The 17,708-nt window shown below is 31.4% G+C and overlaps 2 protein-coding genes across 4 annotated transcripts; one reads left to right on the forward strand and one right to left on the reverse strand.

The window, feature by feature from the left end:
* The first annotated feature begins 4,509 nt into the window (after nt 1-4,509).
* Nucleotides 4,510-8,672, forward strand: LOC133703788 (uncharacterized). Of its 3 annotated transcripts, XM_062128466.1 has the most exons (5): nt 4,510-4,646; nt 4,750-4,890; nt 5,704-7,021; nt 7,156-8,139; nt 8,240-8,672. In XM_062128466.1, the coding sequence occupies exons 3-5, from the start codon at nt 5,831-5,833 to the stop codon at nt 8,276-8,278; spliced, it is 2,214 nt and encodes a 737-aa protein (XP_061984450.1). In that variant the 5' UTR covers nt 4,510-4,646; nt 4,750-4,890; nt 5,704-5,830; the 3' UTR covers nt 8,279-8,672. The 3 variants fall into 3 exon arrangements, with proteins under 3 accessions (XP_061984450.1, XP_061984451.1, XP_061984449.1); XM_062128467.1 differs by lacking the exon at nt 4,510-4,646 and having other exon boundaries at nt 4,653-4,890; nt 5,681-7,021; XM_062128465.1 differs by lacking the exon at nt 4,510-4,646 and having other exon boundaries at nt 4,653-4,890.
* Nucleotides 8,673-9,441: 769 nt separating this feature from the next.
* Nucleotides 9,442-15,866, reverse strand: LOC133703681 (uncharacterized). Its single transcript, XM_062128286.1, is given in 7 exon segments — nt 9,442-9,585; nt 9,705-9,834; nt 10,011-10,118; nt 10,214-10,424; nt 15,205-15,241; nt 15,340-15,416; nt 15,530-15,866. Coding segments are annotated over 7 exon segments (1,044 nt in total).
* Between the last annotated feature and the right edge of the window lie 1,842 nt (nt 15,867-17,708).

Here is a 17,708-nt window from a genome sequence, read left to right on the forward strand (position 1 = left end):
CTAACTTTCTCTACCATTAGCCCCAGGATTTTCCTAGATTGTTGAAAGATTTTTTAACAAAACAAAAAACAAGAGAAAGGGGGGAAGAAAAAAAAGATAATTCTATAAAATAATAACCATTTCACATGAAAAATTAAGCTAGAAGGTGAAATCTTAAAATATAATTTATATAATTTTTTAATATATCTTCTCAAATAAAAATTATTTAAACTTGAAATTTATACAGGTTCATGTTAATTCATACTTAATTTTTATCAAATAAAATAAAAGTAATGAGATTTGAACAAGTGACTGTTTGGTTAATAAGGTTCTGTTATCATGTTAAAGGACTATCTCATCTAAAAATTTATGTTCTTAGATAAAACCTCAAGATATTATTTATATAATTCTTTAACATTCGCTACCCATGTAAATATATCGGGCCAAGATGAAAAGTTATCATCCAAGATAATATTTGTTTTTACAGTTCAATTATGTTTTTTTAAAAAAAACTTCAAATTATTTTTATATATATATTTTTAGATCTTTTTAATGAGCTGATGTCAAAAATAAATTTTAAAAAATAATAATAATAAAATATTTTAATATATTTTTAAATAAAAAAATACTTTAAAAAACCATTATATTAAAATCTAAAACACTGTTTAAGATCACGTACCTGAAGAAAACGCCCAAAATCAACTTACCCTTTTGTTGACAAGGCCATTTGTGACCAAGAGAGAGGAGTTTTCAAATTCTTGTTACAAGAATTCTAGGTCTTGACATCATACACCATCTTACTTTAATTTGAGGATGAAATTTTGTTCTGGGTACAAGGAATTTTGTTCACGAACTCGAAAACCTTTTTGTGTTATTACAAAAAAAAAAACACTAAAATAGATTATTTTTTTCTTACAGCATGGGAGGAGAAACATCGTGAATTTAAGTAATATATTAACTATTTTTATCTTCAATGCATTGAACAATTGTCTTAATTTCAAGGATAAAATTGTCTTTTTCATACAATGAAAATATCATTTGTCATTTGACTGGGTTAATATAGTAAATTTATATTTTTTAAATACAATAAAATTACTTTGTCACCTTTAAAGCTAAAATAATAGGTGTTTTTTTTTTCAGAATAACTTTATTTCTGTTTTTTTTTTATTTTATTTGCATAGTTAAAGAACGATAATATCCTTAAAAGCTCAAAAGGTTTTGGCTTTGCAAATATATATATTTTTTATCTTTGTATATTTTTTCTATGATAAAATAACATGTCTAGTCTTTAACTTTAAAACATATAAGCCTCATAAGGGAGGGCATTTTCTTCTTTGCCACAATTGTTTTGTAATATTAGGATGACCTAAAAGTCTTTTTAGTGATTCTAATTATTAAAATATTAATAAATCAATATAAAAGATTGATACATGCTACGCACATGTCAGCATATCATTACCCCCTGCCAAACAGGTAGCTTGTGGGATGTATTATGATGGCCAAAATTTATCGACTGTCATGTCATCTAACATGTCATGTGGCAGCATATCTATTGCAATGGCGCATTTGACTTAGTTAGTGACGGTTCGACAACAATGAAAGCTTTTCCTCCTCTTTTTCTTTTTCTCTCTCATGTGTATTGGTTTTTGTGCCAAACCTTTAAAAATTTAAATATATCCTCCAGCTTGTATTTGTTTTAAAGTTGGTACTGATTTTTTTATTTATTTATTTTAAGGCTTTTTGAATTTTTTGTGTTTCAATTTCATCCATTTGCGTTTTATTTCATTGAATTTTTTTTTATCCAATTTGATCCTCATTCTTTTAATTGCTATTTTTTTATCCTTTGCCTTAATTGTTTTTTGATTTCGTCCTTTAGAATTTAATTTAATTTTGTTTTGTTTCTAATTGTGGTCATTATTTTTTTATTGCTCTTTTTTTTTCCTAATCTTTGTCTTCATTTCTATTGTTTTTCAATTTAATCACTAATTATTTTCTTTCAATTATTTTTTTGTGTATGATTTAGTATCCATTTTTTATTTTTTATTTTTTTCAATTTTTTTTATGATTGAGAATTTCGCTTCGTTATTTTTTCGTGTTTGTCTTCTACAATCATGACCTAGTTCAGTAGTTTCGATAATTGGCCAGATTTAAGTTCGGTATTTTTTTAAATTCTTTTTAATAATTGATTTTTTTATTTTTTTTATTTGATATTAATTTATTGGGCCTTAAGTTTCGTGATTTGTTCTGATTTTTTTGTGAGGTTATCCCTATCTAATATCTCAGGTTGTGGATTATTAGAGTTAAGCTGAGTTGACTTAGGTTTTTTTATATTTAATCATCCAATATTTTTTTCCATTTTTGAGGAGAAGTTTTTAACCTTTTGAGAGTAACATGGGGTGCCTCAGGTTTTTTTTTTCTTTGTTGAATTTATCTTTTTTAAAAATAATTTTTAAAATTAGATTAAATTAATTTATATTTATTCTTTAACATTAAATTGGTTTGATATTGCTTTAGTTTTTTTGGTGCTCTTTGTTAGATCTTGTTCTTTTAACAAATTTTTTAAATTAAATTAATTTATCTCACCCTTCAATATTAAATTTATTTTATATGGAGCTTCTTAGTGGAGCCTAAGTTTGGAATTTAACAGTATGTAATTTTAGAAGATTAACCTGGATTTAAAAGGTTTACCGAAATTTGCTTGGTTTTCCTTAATTTTTTCTATTTTTTTTGTTTTATTGTCAAACTTTTTCTTATCTTCTAGGATCCATAATCTTGGTTTTTTTTTTAATTTCATAATCAGGATTTGTTGGTATTTTTTTTATTTTTTTTTATTAATTGATTTTTATCTAGAATTTAACTTTTATCGTTTGGATTCTTGAGAATTCACGGTTGATTTTTAGAGCTAGTAATTTTTTTTTTGTTTTTTTAAAAAACATTTACAACGTTTTATCATTATTTTCGTACACTTTAAAAAAATTAGGGCGGCCCTCAACAAAAAACACGGGCAAGCTATGTAGTAGGGGATAGTTTTGGTCAAACAATGGCACATGAATTTTATGTCTCCGTTTCGGGAAAAGAACAACATGCTTTGGAGCAGTGTTTTGGAAACATGGTTTAACTAATATTTTTAAAAAGCTTTAAATTTTTTTTAGTTAAAATTTAATATAGTTTATATGTTTGGATTGTTTCGATGTGTTGATGTCAAAAATAATTTTTAAAAAATAAAAAAAATCATTAACATGTATTTTAAAACGAAAAATTATTTAAAAAACATCCACAACCACACTACTAAATAAAAATTAAAAAAAGTAGCAGCAGAGAAAAAACAAAATAAACATGTCTCTGTCACTAGTTTAAGTATAATCACATTAAATAATAAAAATTCATGCTTATTACTCACTGTCTAAATATATTTTGCCTGCAGAAACATGCTTATTACCGCTTTCTTAAAAAAATGGATTGCTGAAGGGTGAATCAATGCTATCATAAATTTAATGTTAACAATAGAGACCCGTTTTTCAATCATACATGATGTTAATAATGATATTTTCTATATATATAAAAAATAATATTGTTTAAATGCTGCGTGGTCTCTGAGAGGTTATATAGTCAACGAAATAGGTCGGTCCACCCCACCCCTCCAACTGGGGACCAATTTAAAGCCGTTGGCTCAACAACCGTAGCTTTTCAACTGTCTGTCCGAGGCAACGCCGCCCTCTCATAATGATTTAGTTAGTTTCCCTCTCAAAATGATTTAATCGTTCAATTCATACCGGAATTTCTACCACAGAACATTTTACTGAACCAGAAAATTGTTTTCTTTCTGGGTCACAGCAGAATGCTGTTAGTCCATTCAAAGCTAAGAAATTCGAAAAGAACTGGTATTGCACAGGATTTATCTTTGTTGACCCTAGATTATCGAGAGGTGTTTGAAAGTATAATGATAGTTGTTTTTTAAAGTATTTTTATTTAGAAATAAATAATATTTTTTTAATTTTAAAAAAATATTTTTGATATTAGAATATAAAAATGATTTGAAAACACAAAAAAAAAACATAATTTTAAAGCAAAAAATAAATAAATAAATAAATTATTTTTTTTAAAATCTTTTTAAAATATAGAAACAAACAAACTTTAAATATGTAAGGTATCTTTTTCCGGCATGTGAACCTTTTTTTTTGTTTTTTTGGACATTTTAATTTATGAATTTATTTTTTTTAAGTATAAGTGTAGTAATAATTGTTTTTTAAAGTGTTTTTCACTCAAAAATATATTAAAATAATATTTTATTTTTAATTTCAACACTTCAAAATAATATAAAATATAAAATATTTAAATTTTAACTGAACTTTCAAACCGGGTTTTAAGGTAGCTAATGATTAATCAAAATGATTTAAAAATTTAATATATATATAAACTACTGATCAAGGTGGGTTTACTGCCATTAATAATTGAATAAAGCAATTTTTTTTGGGTAATTAAAAAGCACATTATTGCTGAAAGTCAAATGATTGAAAGGAGAAGAGCGAGAGCCTAAAAAAACGTAGCAAGGAGGCTACCCCTGTCTGGCTGTCTGCTCAGTCAGCTTCTCTCCATGATGTCCATTATCCTGCCCTTGTTGTGTCTCTCTCACTGTATAATACACAGAAAGCGAAAGCAAAGTAGCAGTAAGCTCTTTCTCTTTCTCTTTCTCACTCTTTGCTTACTTTTCTTCGTTTTCACTCATTCCCCAAATTATCGCCTTCATTTTAGGATCCTCCTCTCTTGCAGGAGCACCAACCTCGCTTCCTTTACCTCCTCGTGCACTGCTTATATGCTAAATGTCCTTCTCTGCTCTGCTTCTCTCTTCCTCGCGCTTTCTTCTCTTGAACTTGCAACTGTGATCCAAAACTTTATCTTTGGACCTTTCAGGTATGTTCCTTGCATCTCTTTGTGCTCAACAATGTTAAGCTTTGCTTATTTTGCCTTTTACAGTTACTTTCTTTCTTGGGTTTTGGAAGTTCATTGATTTTTGCTGGTTCTTGGTTGAATATTCATGAGTGGACGACATTTTAACTGTTTCTTGCAAATCGTGTGTGGCTATACTTGTTTAATGATTTATTCTGTATGCTTAAAATTGGATCCTGACATAACTTTCCTTTGAGAAATTGAAGAAGAAAAAGGAAGCAAGAAATGGATTTTCCTTATCTTTAAGATAGTTTGTTCGATGAGGTTATTGATTCACAGATCCCAATATTCTTGCAATTTTTTATTTCCTGGACATTCATACGGCAATGGATAGCACAAATATCTTCACATTCCTTTTTCTTAATTTGTTCAAGACAACAATAAATGCTCTGGCTTTTCATGTGCTGTTATAATGATGACTTGCGGTTTTGGAATGTGCACATGTAGCTCTTCCTTGATTTCTAGGGTTAATTGGGCAATTAACATAAAAAATAAATAAAAAAATAAGTAAAATAATGAAACATCAAAGAACTTGGTGAAACAATATATTTTTTAAAAGTTATATTTTTGAACCGCAATAATTAATTGATGTTATATTTCCAAACTGCGATATCACCCTTAGCACATATTATAATATGGATGCGGGACACCAAGCCAAGACTTCTCTCATGCCATAGTTGAAGAAATAAAGTTTATGATTTACTATGATATAAGCTATTAATATGCTTGGATTGTTCTACTAACTGTAATTCAGTTTATTTTCAATTCATTTCCTAGAGCTGGGATTTAGAGGGATTTGCCATGGTTGAACCTGCGGTTCTTTCTCATCGGCAATCACGTTTTCTTGATCGGTGAGCTTTCATCGAAGAGTGAGCTGATAGAATTTGTTTGGTTGTGAGAAGTGATGGAGCAAAGGAAATTGAATTTAAATGTTCCACTCCTATCAGTGAGGCGATTCTCTAATATAGCAACAACTTCAGATGGAGCCAAAACAAAGAAAATTGAGAATTCCCGGTTCAATAAACGCCATACCCTTCCTCTGTATAAACCAGATGCGAGTTTGGACCAAGTAACTGAACCAGTTGCAGTTCCTTTCCACTGGGAACAGATCCCTGGTAAAGCTAAGGATAATTCTTTGGAGACGCCTGAAGTCCCTGAGGAGGCTTCTGTTACTCCAAATGGTCCTCCTAGAAGGTCGATGGATATTTTAAGGCACCATAAAGGAAAGCGTGAGTCTAAAGCCCCCAACAAGGACGCCTCTGTTACACCACGGATTTCTTCTAGAAAGGTAATGGATGTTGTGAAGCACCATAAGGAAAAGCCTGAGCCTAAAGTCCCCAAGGATGTATCTGTCACTCAAAGGAATCCTCCTAGAAGGGTGTTGGATCTTGTAAAGCACCACAATGAATCGAAACCCAAAGATCAAAGCGTGTCCATGCCCAAAATTAAAGCATATTCATCCAATGTTGAAGTAAATAAATTGAATTTCTCTGGAGAGGGAGCAGATGAGAAAGCAGGTTTGAATTCAGACAATGATGATGATGTTTACTCAGATGCACTTCAAACGTTGTCTCCAACAGATTCAATCTCCATGAACTGTAGTGCAACTGGTCTGAGTGGCTTTGATGTTCCGCTTTTGAAGCCATCAGGAACCTTCACCACGGATCAACAAACACGAGATTTCATGATGAGTCGCTTCTTACCTGCAGCCAAGGCAATGGCCTTAGAGCCAGCTCATCATTCTTCAAGAAAGCAACCTATTGTAATTGAACAATCAAGACAAATTACAAAGGTGGTTCATGAGAATAGGACACCACCTCCCATTAAATCTCAGTCTTTTATTATCCCACATTACGGCCAGGATATAGAAGAGAAAGAAAGTGAAGATGAATGTGATGGGTATGAAAATTCTGGCGATATATCAACTAAAGCCTGTGGTTGGTTCCCTCGTTTATGCATTAAGAATTCGTTGGGTCTCTTAAATCCCATTCCTGGGTTGAAACTTGGGACTCAGGCTTCCGTGTCTTCTACCAATGATGTTGAAAAACTGAGCAGAGCTGCTCATAACAGATCTTATAGTCAAACTGTGAAAAAGGTTAGTATAGTACTCATTTTTTCCTTTTCCCTTAATCATTTGTCCTTCGGCTAGTGTCAAATGTTTCTGTTATAACCATGGAAGTTGTTTTTCAATGCTAAAATATTTGCATTATCGGGGTTAATTCTTTTCAGCACTTTAAAGATGCTGCTAATAAGCTAAAACAAGATAGTGGAGGGCAATCTCCTAAGCTGCTGGAGGTTGAGAACAAGCTGTCCTGTTCATCCAATCGGTTCATCTATGGAAGTGACCGTCAAACAATGAGTCGGACATCTCCTTTTAGGCGCTCAGCTGGCACATCTCCTTTTAGACGTGCTGGGTGTGTATCTCCTCATCGCAATGAAGCGCCTCAATCTGCCTTTCGTGGCAGGGGATTTCTGGGCATTCCTAAAGAGGCTGAAGATTTGAGAGCCAGTAGGCTGAATCTGTACAAGGGCATTAGCAAGTCTCAAGAACTGTCATCCTATTATGGGTCTAAACGATGGTCTCGCCCAGCAAGCCCTATTGTTGAGAAGACATTGTATGTAGATACTGTACATAAGGCAGGAATATTATTCCCAGATTCTCGTTCTTCAAATATTAATGAGTATGTGGACTCTGCAAAACGAGACTTCAAGGCACCATTGAAAAACAGAGAAATAAAAGAAGCTGCTGCTGAAGAATCCTCTTTTCAAGATGCAGAATGCCTGAATTTTCTGGAAGGAGAGAGTGAACTGGAAAATAAGGTCTTCGGGTCTGCAGATGCTGATTCAGCTTCTCTCTCAGATAAAGCAAACATGATGGACGAGCAATCTAAAGCTTTGGTGTGTATAGGTGCAACCACTGATGGAAATGTTAATTCTGATGGTGAACAGATTTCAACAGAAGATGATCAAGGAAATGTGAAAAACAGTATAGTACAGACTCCTCTTCCTCCAATTCTACCAAAAACACCATCTGAATCTTGGCTTTGGCGAACTCTGCCTTCAATCTCTTCACAAAAGCCACCTTCGCATTTGTATCAGGGAACCAGTTTTCAGAGAAAATGGCAGGATCCTAAGATGTCATCTACTAATACCAAATGGGAAACCATTGTTAAATCATCTCATTTGCATAACAATCATGTACGATATTCTGAGGTAATAGCATTCCTTTCATGATTCATTTTGTTTGCTTTTCCAAGAAAGAAGGTTTCATGTTAAGTTATGGAAGATTTTAACAGTAGTTATTCTTTTACAGGAATTAATTCCTCATGCTTCTGAACACTCCAAGAGTTAGAGATGCAGAGCTCTTTCAAATTTTTTTTTTAACAATAACTGTTTCGTTTGGATTCTTTCCCTCGGATATCCTCAAAGGCGATTGAATTCTTTCAGACAACATTTTTTTTTTTTGGGAGATCATGCTCCAATTGTTCAATCCTCCTATGGTAGGTAGATGGAATTCAGCAGTCAGTTTTTTGTTGAGGTTTCTAAGTTTTCATAGCCCTCTTGATATGCCTGCTCGCATTCATACCGGGGTGAGGTGATTGGCTGATAAGCCATTATATTTCTTGTACCGCTGGTTTACAGCTTAAGCTTTCTGTTCTCTTTTTATGGTTTTGGATTCTGTTGATCCCTGTGTTTATAGAAATCAGTAACTCATTATGTTGATGAATGGAATTACACATTTAATAGTGATGATGTCTATGCTTAGCAGCATTGTATATATCTAACGGGTTTTTCCTCTATTTTTCAAGAATGATGGTTTGGATTCTTTTCTTTTTAAAAAAAAAATAAAATTGAATTAGTAATCTGAATACTAATCTGTTAAAAATTATTCTGAAAACAACATATGATTTTTAAATAAATACTCAACCAATCTACGTTGAAAATGAAAGAGAACCCTAGGAAAACTAGAAAAAAAAATCTAAAAATATGTGGAAAAAAAAATATCTTCTAGAAAAAGTTTGAATCAACTTAAGTTTAACCGAATTTAATTTATCAAATCTTCTACTTGAATTAATTATGAGACCCTAATAACTTTTTAATCCTTTTATCTTAATTATTCACTGAAAAGAAAAGATGTACCATGTAATTATAAATTAAGAGTAAATTATTTTACTAATTCAATTTATGTTTACATGTAATTCAAAAGGGTATAATTAAATTTAATTTTGTAATATAATATTTTATTCCAAACATAAAAAATTATATCGAGCACATGATTTGGTTCAAATGAGATGAATATAAATATTCTAAAAAAAACGAATTAAATAAATAAAAAACTCTGCTAATGCTTATATGTGACTCCAAAAAGACAAGTAATTGGAAAGATCTGCACTAGTCCTGTATATGATATTCTCTACATACAGATATCCTTAAGTACTCAGGCTTAATGTGGCCAAGCAAGAGTATTGTGTAGACTAGGTTTCTATAAAAAATTTCCTGACTTCAATATGACCTTTAAGAAAGTGAAAGCTTGGTGCTAATTATTTCCTGTGTGCTTCTACACTGAGTCTCATGGTCATTGATTCCAACTCTTTGGCTCAGTCTCAGTTGCAGATCAGGCAGCCATTCCTTGTCATTCAACAATTTATCATTATTCAGCTGCATGCAAATCAAGGGAAAATTAGAAGGGAAAAAAAAGTCACAAAATAAAAGGAACAGAAGGTTTTAAATATGGTTATAGCAGGCCTCAAACAATAACTCTAAATTCGAGATAATACCTCAAGCCGAAATGGGGGCTCAAACTCGGATTTAAAACAATTGAAATTGCCAGTAGAATGAGACGAATTGACTAAAGATTGCTTTATCTTTACGTCATTTGCAGAGTTGACTGCAGTTGGCTTCCGGAAGCTGTTTGTCTCGAACAACCGTGGAGATGAACAATTTAGATGTGCTTGAGGTGGGGAGCGGGAGCAACTATTAGTGCAGGTGACACTGGTTGGATTATTTCTGATAATTTCCCAGCGATTTTTAGCCATTTCGAGTGGATGCCATGCCACCGCCGTTCTTCAAGCAATCTGACTGGCCTTATTGGCCTTATGTCGATTGTTGTCTCCATTCCATGTCCGAGATCCTTTCTTGCCAAATTACGTTGTCTTGTTACTCCATGCCCACCAATTTCCCATTGTTGGTACCTATAATTTTGACCAGAAAATGTAAAGCATTCTTATTATTGAACTTAATGGGATAGCAAACTCCATGATAGACTTTAGTACAACAAGAACTTCACCTTGAGAGCCCGGTTTTGTTACTTGGTGGTCTTTGGAAGAGGGAAGAGTGCAAAAGACTGTGACCAAAAGTATGCTCTGCAGAATTTCTGGCTAAAATAATTCCACCACTCCCCATTCTGAAGCATTGTTGAGGACAGGCTGATGAAATTTGGTGGAACTTGCCCTGAACGTAATCTTTTCCTTTCTTGGATTTGTATGTTTGACATAGCACTGTGAAAAAGAAAAAGAAAAAAAGAAGGGTTTACTGTTTCATTAATGTATGCTTGGCTTAAATATCTTCAAAATTATATATTTTCGTATTCTTTGCCCTGTGAAACCAGAAGAGAAGGCGGGGGAGCCATTCATGTCAAGGCTGCCAGCCTGCCAAAATGCTTATTTGTTATTAAGAGAGACTTGTGCTTGCAGACTATACGTACGAAGGTTAGATCAATGGCAGGTGAAACTATTTAACAAGAGACGATAAAACAGTTTTTATCACAACTACGTACACATCTAACTATGAATAATCTTCAGCAACCAAACAAAAAAAGATTACTTATAACAAGATATTTAAACCGTGTGATCATGAGCATATCAGTTTACTTCTAATTCAAGATATTTATTAGGTTTAGTCATCAAATATCTTTCTTTTTTTTAAAAAAAAAAATGAAATTTAGTGTAAATGTTCTACACCAAATTCTTCAACTGTTCATAACTAGCCTGCTGTGATGCTGTTAAACAATTATTTTCTTTCGAATTATTCTCCATACACAGTCCTAAAGGTTCACAAATAGTCTTGTTCCCCAAATTCTTCTCTTCCTTGTAAAAGAAATGAGAAGAAGAAAAATCCTGACTTTTAATTACCATCGTCAAGCCACCCCATCATTAGTTTTATTCACCTCAATACAACTATCAAGATGGATGTGTCATACAATGTAGCTCATCAAGATTTTTTTTTTTAATATCTAAAAATAATGGGATATTTTTAAGGTCTCTTCAAACCACCATAACTAGTACTGGTCATAGCTCATTAAAGACTTGATTGATTAATCTACAATAGAAATTAAAACAATTCTAGATTAGAAAATCTTTTCTGGATATATAATTCTTTATTACAATCACAATTTATAATTGTTCTTAATCATAAAGACAAACTTTTCCTAGTAATTAATTGAAAGTTCTTAGGTCAAGATTTATATTTGTATTTTATGATCTTTTCTTAGAATGCTTGTGGCTTGAAATCTAAGTCAAAACGTAGAATCATTAGTGAAGCAATTAGTAATTATTGTATTGATATTTACTTGATTGATGAAACCAAATTTGCTAGCTATTTTGATTCTCTAGTAAGAAGTTTATGGAATAGGCAATATCAAGGTCAAGAGGTATATATTCTAATTATGTGGAATGGAGAGTCTTTCTTAGTTAGTTTGATTGAAAACTATGATAAATAGACATGCATTTTTTGTTGTCATGTGGGAAGGGATTTGATTGTGAAGTTATTGGGGTATATGGTTCTTGCTTAGCTTAAAATAAAAGGATTCTATGGTATTAGCTTATTGAATTATGGTTTGCTTTCCATATTCCTTCGTTTATAATGGAAGATTTCAATGAACCCTAAGCATTGCTAAAATAAATAGTGGTTACTATTGTTACCAAGGTCTGAAACTACAAAAATTCAAGATAAATTGATTGGATTGATTATGGATATTTGGATTAACAAATTACAAGTTTACCAAACTTAATCTTTATGTACTTTTAAGGTCATATCTGGAGCTACAAGTAGAATTTTTTAGGATTCTAGTTGGGCCGGAAACTAGACATCACAAACTTCTATCCATATATGATAGGCTCATTAATTCATCTAGAAAAAAAAATAACATGTTTAAAGTAAAGTCAAAAGTTATTATATAAATTTTTCTATTTGTTTCCTTACTATTTGTGGATTTGTGGATCTCTTATTTAGTAAGATTATTTTGGTAAGAATTTTCATGTCAGCAACTTGTGTTTTTTTTTGTTTTGTAGATTTTTTTATTGACAAAGTTTCCTTATTATCTAAGGACATTAAAGGTGGTTTTGATATTATATTTCCTAATGCAATATTTTACTCTAACAAACATAATTTTTTGTTCAACTGTTAAATAAGGTTAAAATTATTTGAAAAGATTTTAAAGGCCTAGTTTTATATAGGATAAAAATTTCATAGCGATTTATATTAGTTTTCTAATTGATTTAAGATTTTATTTTCTCTTTTATTTAAAACTCTTTTATTATTTTTCTACCCTTGTTTAGGATGTTTTTACATTTTATAAATATAGTTATCTTGTATTTAGTTTTTTTTTTACTAAACTTGATTTCATAATAATCTAATGTGTGTGAGAGAGCAAATTCTCTTAATTTGGTTCTTCAATGAATTATCAATTATTTGTGGTGTCTTCCATACTACTTGTTCATGTATCTTTATAGGCATTGAGAGGGGGTTCAAGTTTTATAGTCTTAGTACCTTGGTACAGATTATCGTTATGTCAAATTCAATCATAAGCCTAAATTTATCTTTTTTTGGGAAGGATTAATTTAACTATAGGTTTTTAGTTCTTTATATCCATGGGGTTCACATAAATTGGTATAAGAGAAAGGCTCTAAAATTAGGTTATATCTCTTTATCTTTTAGTTTTCATGTTATTTCATTGTTGTTGTCATCTAGAACCTATTTGTGAAAAAAGTAAAAAAAATAAAATTATAAGTGATCTAGTTGTTTAAAATTTATATAAAAAAAAAGAAAAGAAAAGGAAGATTAGAATTGCAAAATTAGGTTAATATGTCTTTCAAAATAGATTCAACATTCAAGTAATGTGATGATTAGAAGTCGAATCTTTTTTAGGAGAAGGGGAATGATATGAGTCAATGATTGTCACCAAATAATCCATTAAAGGTACCAATTGGACCTATTACAGGTATAAAACTAAGAATATTTAAGAGTAATTAATTGAGTGATTCTAGATATTTGGGTTAACATGTTGCAAATCTTTTAAAATAAATCTTTATGTATTGTTTGAGTTATATCTAGAGTTATATGTAGAATTTTTATAGGATTATATAGTTGGGTTGGAAACTAGACATTGCATACTTTCCCTATCTATATATGATAGATTCACTAATTCATCTAGAAAAAAGAGAATAACAAGTTTAAAGTTAGGCTAAAAGTTGTTATATGAGTTTTGTTATTTGTTTCTTTATAATTTATAAAAATTTTATTTAGCAATGATTCCTTTTCAACAAGGACAATATAAGTGGCAACAACTGCAATTATCTTGGCAAGGTTTCCTTGTCAGTTAAGGACATTAAAGATGGTTTTAGGCTTATAATTTTTAATGCATAGTTTTACTTTGACAACCATAATTTTTCATCCAACAATTGCATTAGGCTAAAATATTTCTAAAAGATTCTAAAGGTATTTTTTTTTATAAATGGTTAAAATTTCATAGCGATTAGATATCGACAAGGTCTTGTGATAAAGTCCAGAAGCTACTAAACAAGATTTATATTAGTTTCCTAGGTTTTTAGGATTGTTTAATTTCCTCAAGTATTTTATTATTTTTCTAACCTTGTTTAGTATTTTTTTTAACCTATTTTAAAAAGATGGCTTAGAAATCAAGTCAATTATTGCAAAAAATAAAGCTCTCATACTCAAATGGCTTTAGAGATTATATATATATATATATATAAAAGGTTGGGAAGAATTTATATATTAAAAAGTATAAACCAAAGTTTAAGAATGGATTGACTTTTTTTATATAAATTGTCTATCTCTTATTTTGATGAAGTATTTACTCCACTATTAACTCTAGTGATCAAACTTCAGTCGTTTTGAGAGATAGCTATAGATTTTCAGTAGGGAATGGTGCCTTAGTTTAGTTTTGGGTTGGTATAAAGCCTTTGCCTGAGCTTTATCCGCAACTTTATAAATTATCTACTCAAAAAAATGGTATTGTAGATAGTATAAGGTTTTATGATGTTGGTTGCTCGTGATGGATCTTCAATAGAACTAAGATATTAAAAACAATGATATGGGTCAACTTGATAGTTTAATGAAGGTCATTAATCATATTCATTTGCACAAACATAAAGAAGATAAGAAGGTTTGGACTTTAGATAACAAGGTTTCTTACACGATCAAGTCATGTTCTATATATCATCTTAGACCAACTCCTATATTCAGGTTTAAAATTATACATTGAAACCATTTGGAAGAGTGTTTTTCCTCCATAAATTAAGAAGCTTCTATGGTTAGCCATTTATAATGGGTTATGTTTTCACTCATTCTTAACTTAAATAAAATTATGTCAGTACAGGATTTATATCCCTTTTATAATCTGATTCAGAAACTATAATTCATATACTCTTTTAATTTTTTTTCTTGGGATTTTTGTAATAAAATACCTAATTGGTGGGGTCTTTCATGATGTATTCCTCAATCCTTAAACGATCTTTTTCACTAGCAGCAAGGCTTGGTTTATGGTAAATTTTAGCAAAGGATGTGGAAAGGATTTTTTTTATAGGATAGTCGGGCTGATTTATTGGTAAGGTAGAAATAAATTCTTCTTTAGTTCTTTGAATATTCTTTCATAAAGAAACAATATTGCTTCAATAATAGGTTCACCAACACTAGTATGGATATGTTAAGTTCAAAAGAGTGTGTTATTACATGGAGTAATAGACATAACAGCTTGGATCCATTCCCTCAATAATAGGTTCATAGGTTGAGCTATATTGGTATGGATATGTTAAGGAATTAGGAGTATACTACTACTTGGAGTAACAGGCGCCATTAACTCTCAGACATGTTACTTTATCTTTAGTTCCTTATCTTCTTTCACTTGTTTTGATGGTTTTCCATCCACCATATGACGAGCTTAATAAGATTTCTCGTCTTTCATCAAAATAAAATTGATTGACAATACTAGACCCAATCCCCTAACTAATGAAAAAACCAAAGTAAGAAAGAAAATGTTACCTTGTCCGGCCTCATCAAGCTTCTTACTTCGGTACCTCTAATATGAACAATGAGAAAAGAATAAGTAAGGAAAACGAACAATGGCAAATCAAGATTCACTAGTACACAAGGTAAAGCAAAGGTTATTGCAAGTACCTGTAGATGGCTCTTTACATGGGCAATGCTAAGTTCCCTCACATTCATTAACTGAAAAACTAACTTGGGAGTTGCTTCTTCACCAATTCAAAGAAGGTGTAAGGATGTAAAGTGAAATATACAATTGGTTCTTATCAAAGTATTATGATCCAATATTAACCATTATAAATTTCTATCAATTGTAACTTACTCTCTTGTCCACCAAGCCTTTCAACAGCATGCACAAAAGAGAGATGGAGATCAGGAGTCCATCGTAGTCAAGGCATTTTTTATCTAACATATTGCCTAACTGTAGGCCTGAGTCCATTTCTCTCTGCAGATGTAGCATTATTAGCAGAATTCCCTTCTGTTCTCTTGTCGCCATCAGTAATACTAACTTCAGCGTTGCCATTATCCTCCGCGCTGCTTGCTTCTTCATTCAAATCGTAGGATGAGCACTTTCGGGACGACATTAAGGAAATGTTTTCAGCTTGGCCCTCGCAACCATCAATCTTTTCTTGATCAACTATCTCTAGTCCTTCTTCCATAGCTAATTGTCTTCTGTATGTCTGAAGCTGCTGTTCTTTTAAAAGAGAAGGGAGTTAAAACGCAAGCTTAGGCATGCATGCATTTTTAATTGCATTGAGTGTCAAAACTGGGATGATAGTAATAGTAGCTGCATTGCTGGTATTCGTTTTTTTACTCAGGGCCCAGTAGATTTGGGTTAACCAGGTTTGAAATTGAGATCTCTAACTGGAAAAACCTAAGTCTCAAATGCTGGCATGCATGTCCTTTTGGCAGCATGCATTGAGATAGTTTAAAACATAGCAATTGACTATACCAAAAAAATTTATGGCACAGCACATCGCACGATATCCGTTAGGATGTTTATTGTTTTAAACATTTAATATAAGCTGCATCATCAACCTGTAAAAATGGAAGTAGTTTTACATTAATGATTTTGGTTATGAATGGTATTTCGATTTTCTCTGATATGCTACACCGAATTTGTGTTATGTACAGTCTCGTACATTAATTGTCGGATCAAACCTCTATCAGTGAGTTACTCAGTTAGGTAAAAAGAATAAAAACAAATGATGGTAGGAGGTAGAAGACCAGTTTTCGATTTATGATGTTCCTAGCTAGAAGTTTCACAAGTATAGATCCAAGGAAGAATGACTCGTCAAACAACAAATGCTTGAAAAATTACTCTTCTAAAAGCTGGACAGTCAAATTTCACGGTATCAAAGGTTTTGTTGAGTTGGGTTGGTCTTATTTATTGTGGACGTATGTAGTATTGAGTGAATGACTAGATGGGACAACTTTTTTCATACTAAGAACTGAAGAAAAAGAAGTTAAATGCCAAATTACTTTTCGATATGCACCAAAGCTAGAAAACAGCTGAGAAATGAGGTAAAGGCATGGGGTCATTTTATGTCAAGATATCCCTTTTTTCCCCACTATCCCTCGTGGAAAAAACAATTATTTGCTGAGAGGGAACGAGATATTGAATTTCTGTCTTTTTTGGTTCCATTTTATATCAAAACTTACATTGCTATATATTTCAATGCTTTTGAGACACGATATGTTCCCGAGAGTCCCTTTTTCTGTTCATGATCTTGTCTGCATTCTGCAAAATTTAGAAAATGAAAGTAAAACTTCTGTTGAAAGCTCAAACTTATACAGCTATTAACCATATAAGCATTTAAAAAGGCATGAAAATATATAAATTAGGATGTTAACTTTTGAAAAGGCACAAGTTGATTCGTTTTCATGAATCTTGAACAGGAAATTATATATATAAAAACAGTACCAAGCGATTATAATTATCATGAAACTATCAAACGCGTTAGCTGTTTTCCATTTAGTGCCTATACAAGAAGTTAAAGACGCAGCAAGCAAGTGATTGTTTTGCTGTGTAAGAGAAGTTCTAATTAGCTGAGTTATATTAATTTGATTTAGGTGAAAACAATCCACATATTATATATCTCAGAAGCATCTTTGGTTTACGTTCATGTGTCTGTGTGTGTTAATGTATATGCAGTTGATATGTACAAATGTATGCGCACAGAAGTTATTCCACAAAAACATGATTCTTGAGCAAGGAAATGTGTAATGGGTCATTGGATTTAAGTATGTCTGAAGAGAGATTCTTATATTGTGATCAGAAGCATGTTACTAAACTATAAATGTTCTAAATTGGAATTAATTCATTTGATCGTGGAAAGCTAAAAAACTTCAAAACATAATAGAATCTGTAATATTCGAAAACCAATATACAAAAATATTGTGATGCAAGGATTTAAATAGGTCATGAAATTTATGAAAAACCGGGGGAAAAAGAACATGAAGGAATCATCAGGGCTAAAAAAAAAAAGAAGAAAAAGGGC

This window comes from Populus nigra, chromosome 9, assembly GCF_951802175.1.
Source record: "Populus nigra chromosome 9, ddPopNigr1.1, whole genome shotgun sequence".
NCBI lineage: Eukaryota > Viridiplantae > Streptophyta > Magnoliopsida > Malpighiales > Salicaceae > Populus > Populus nigra.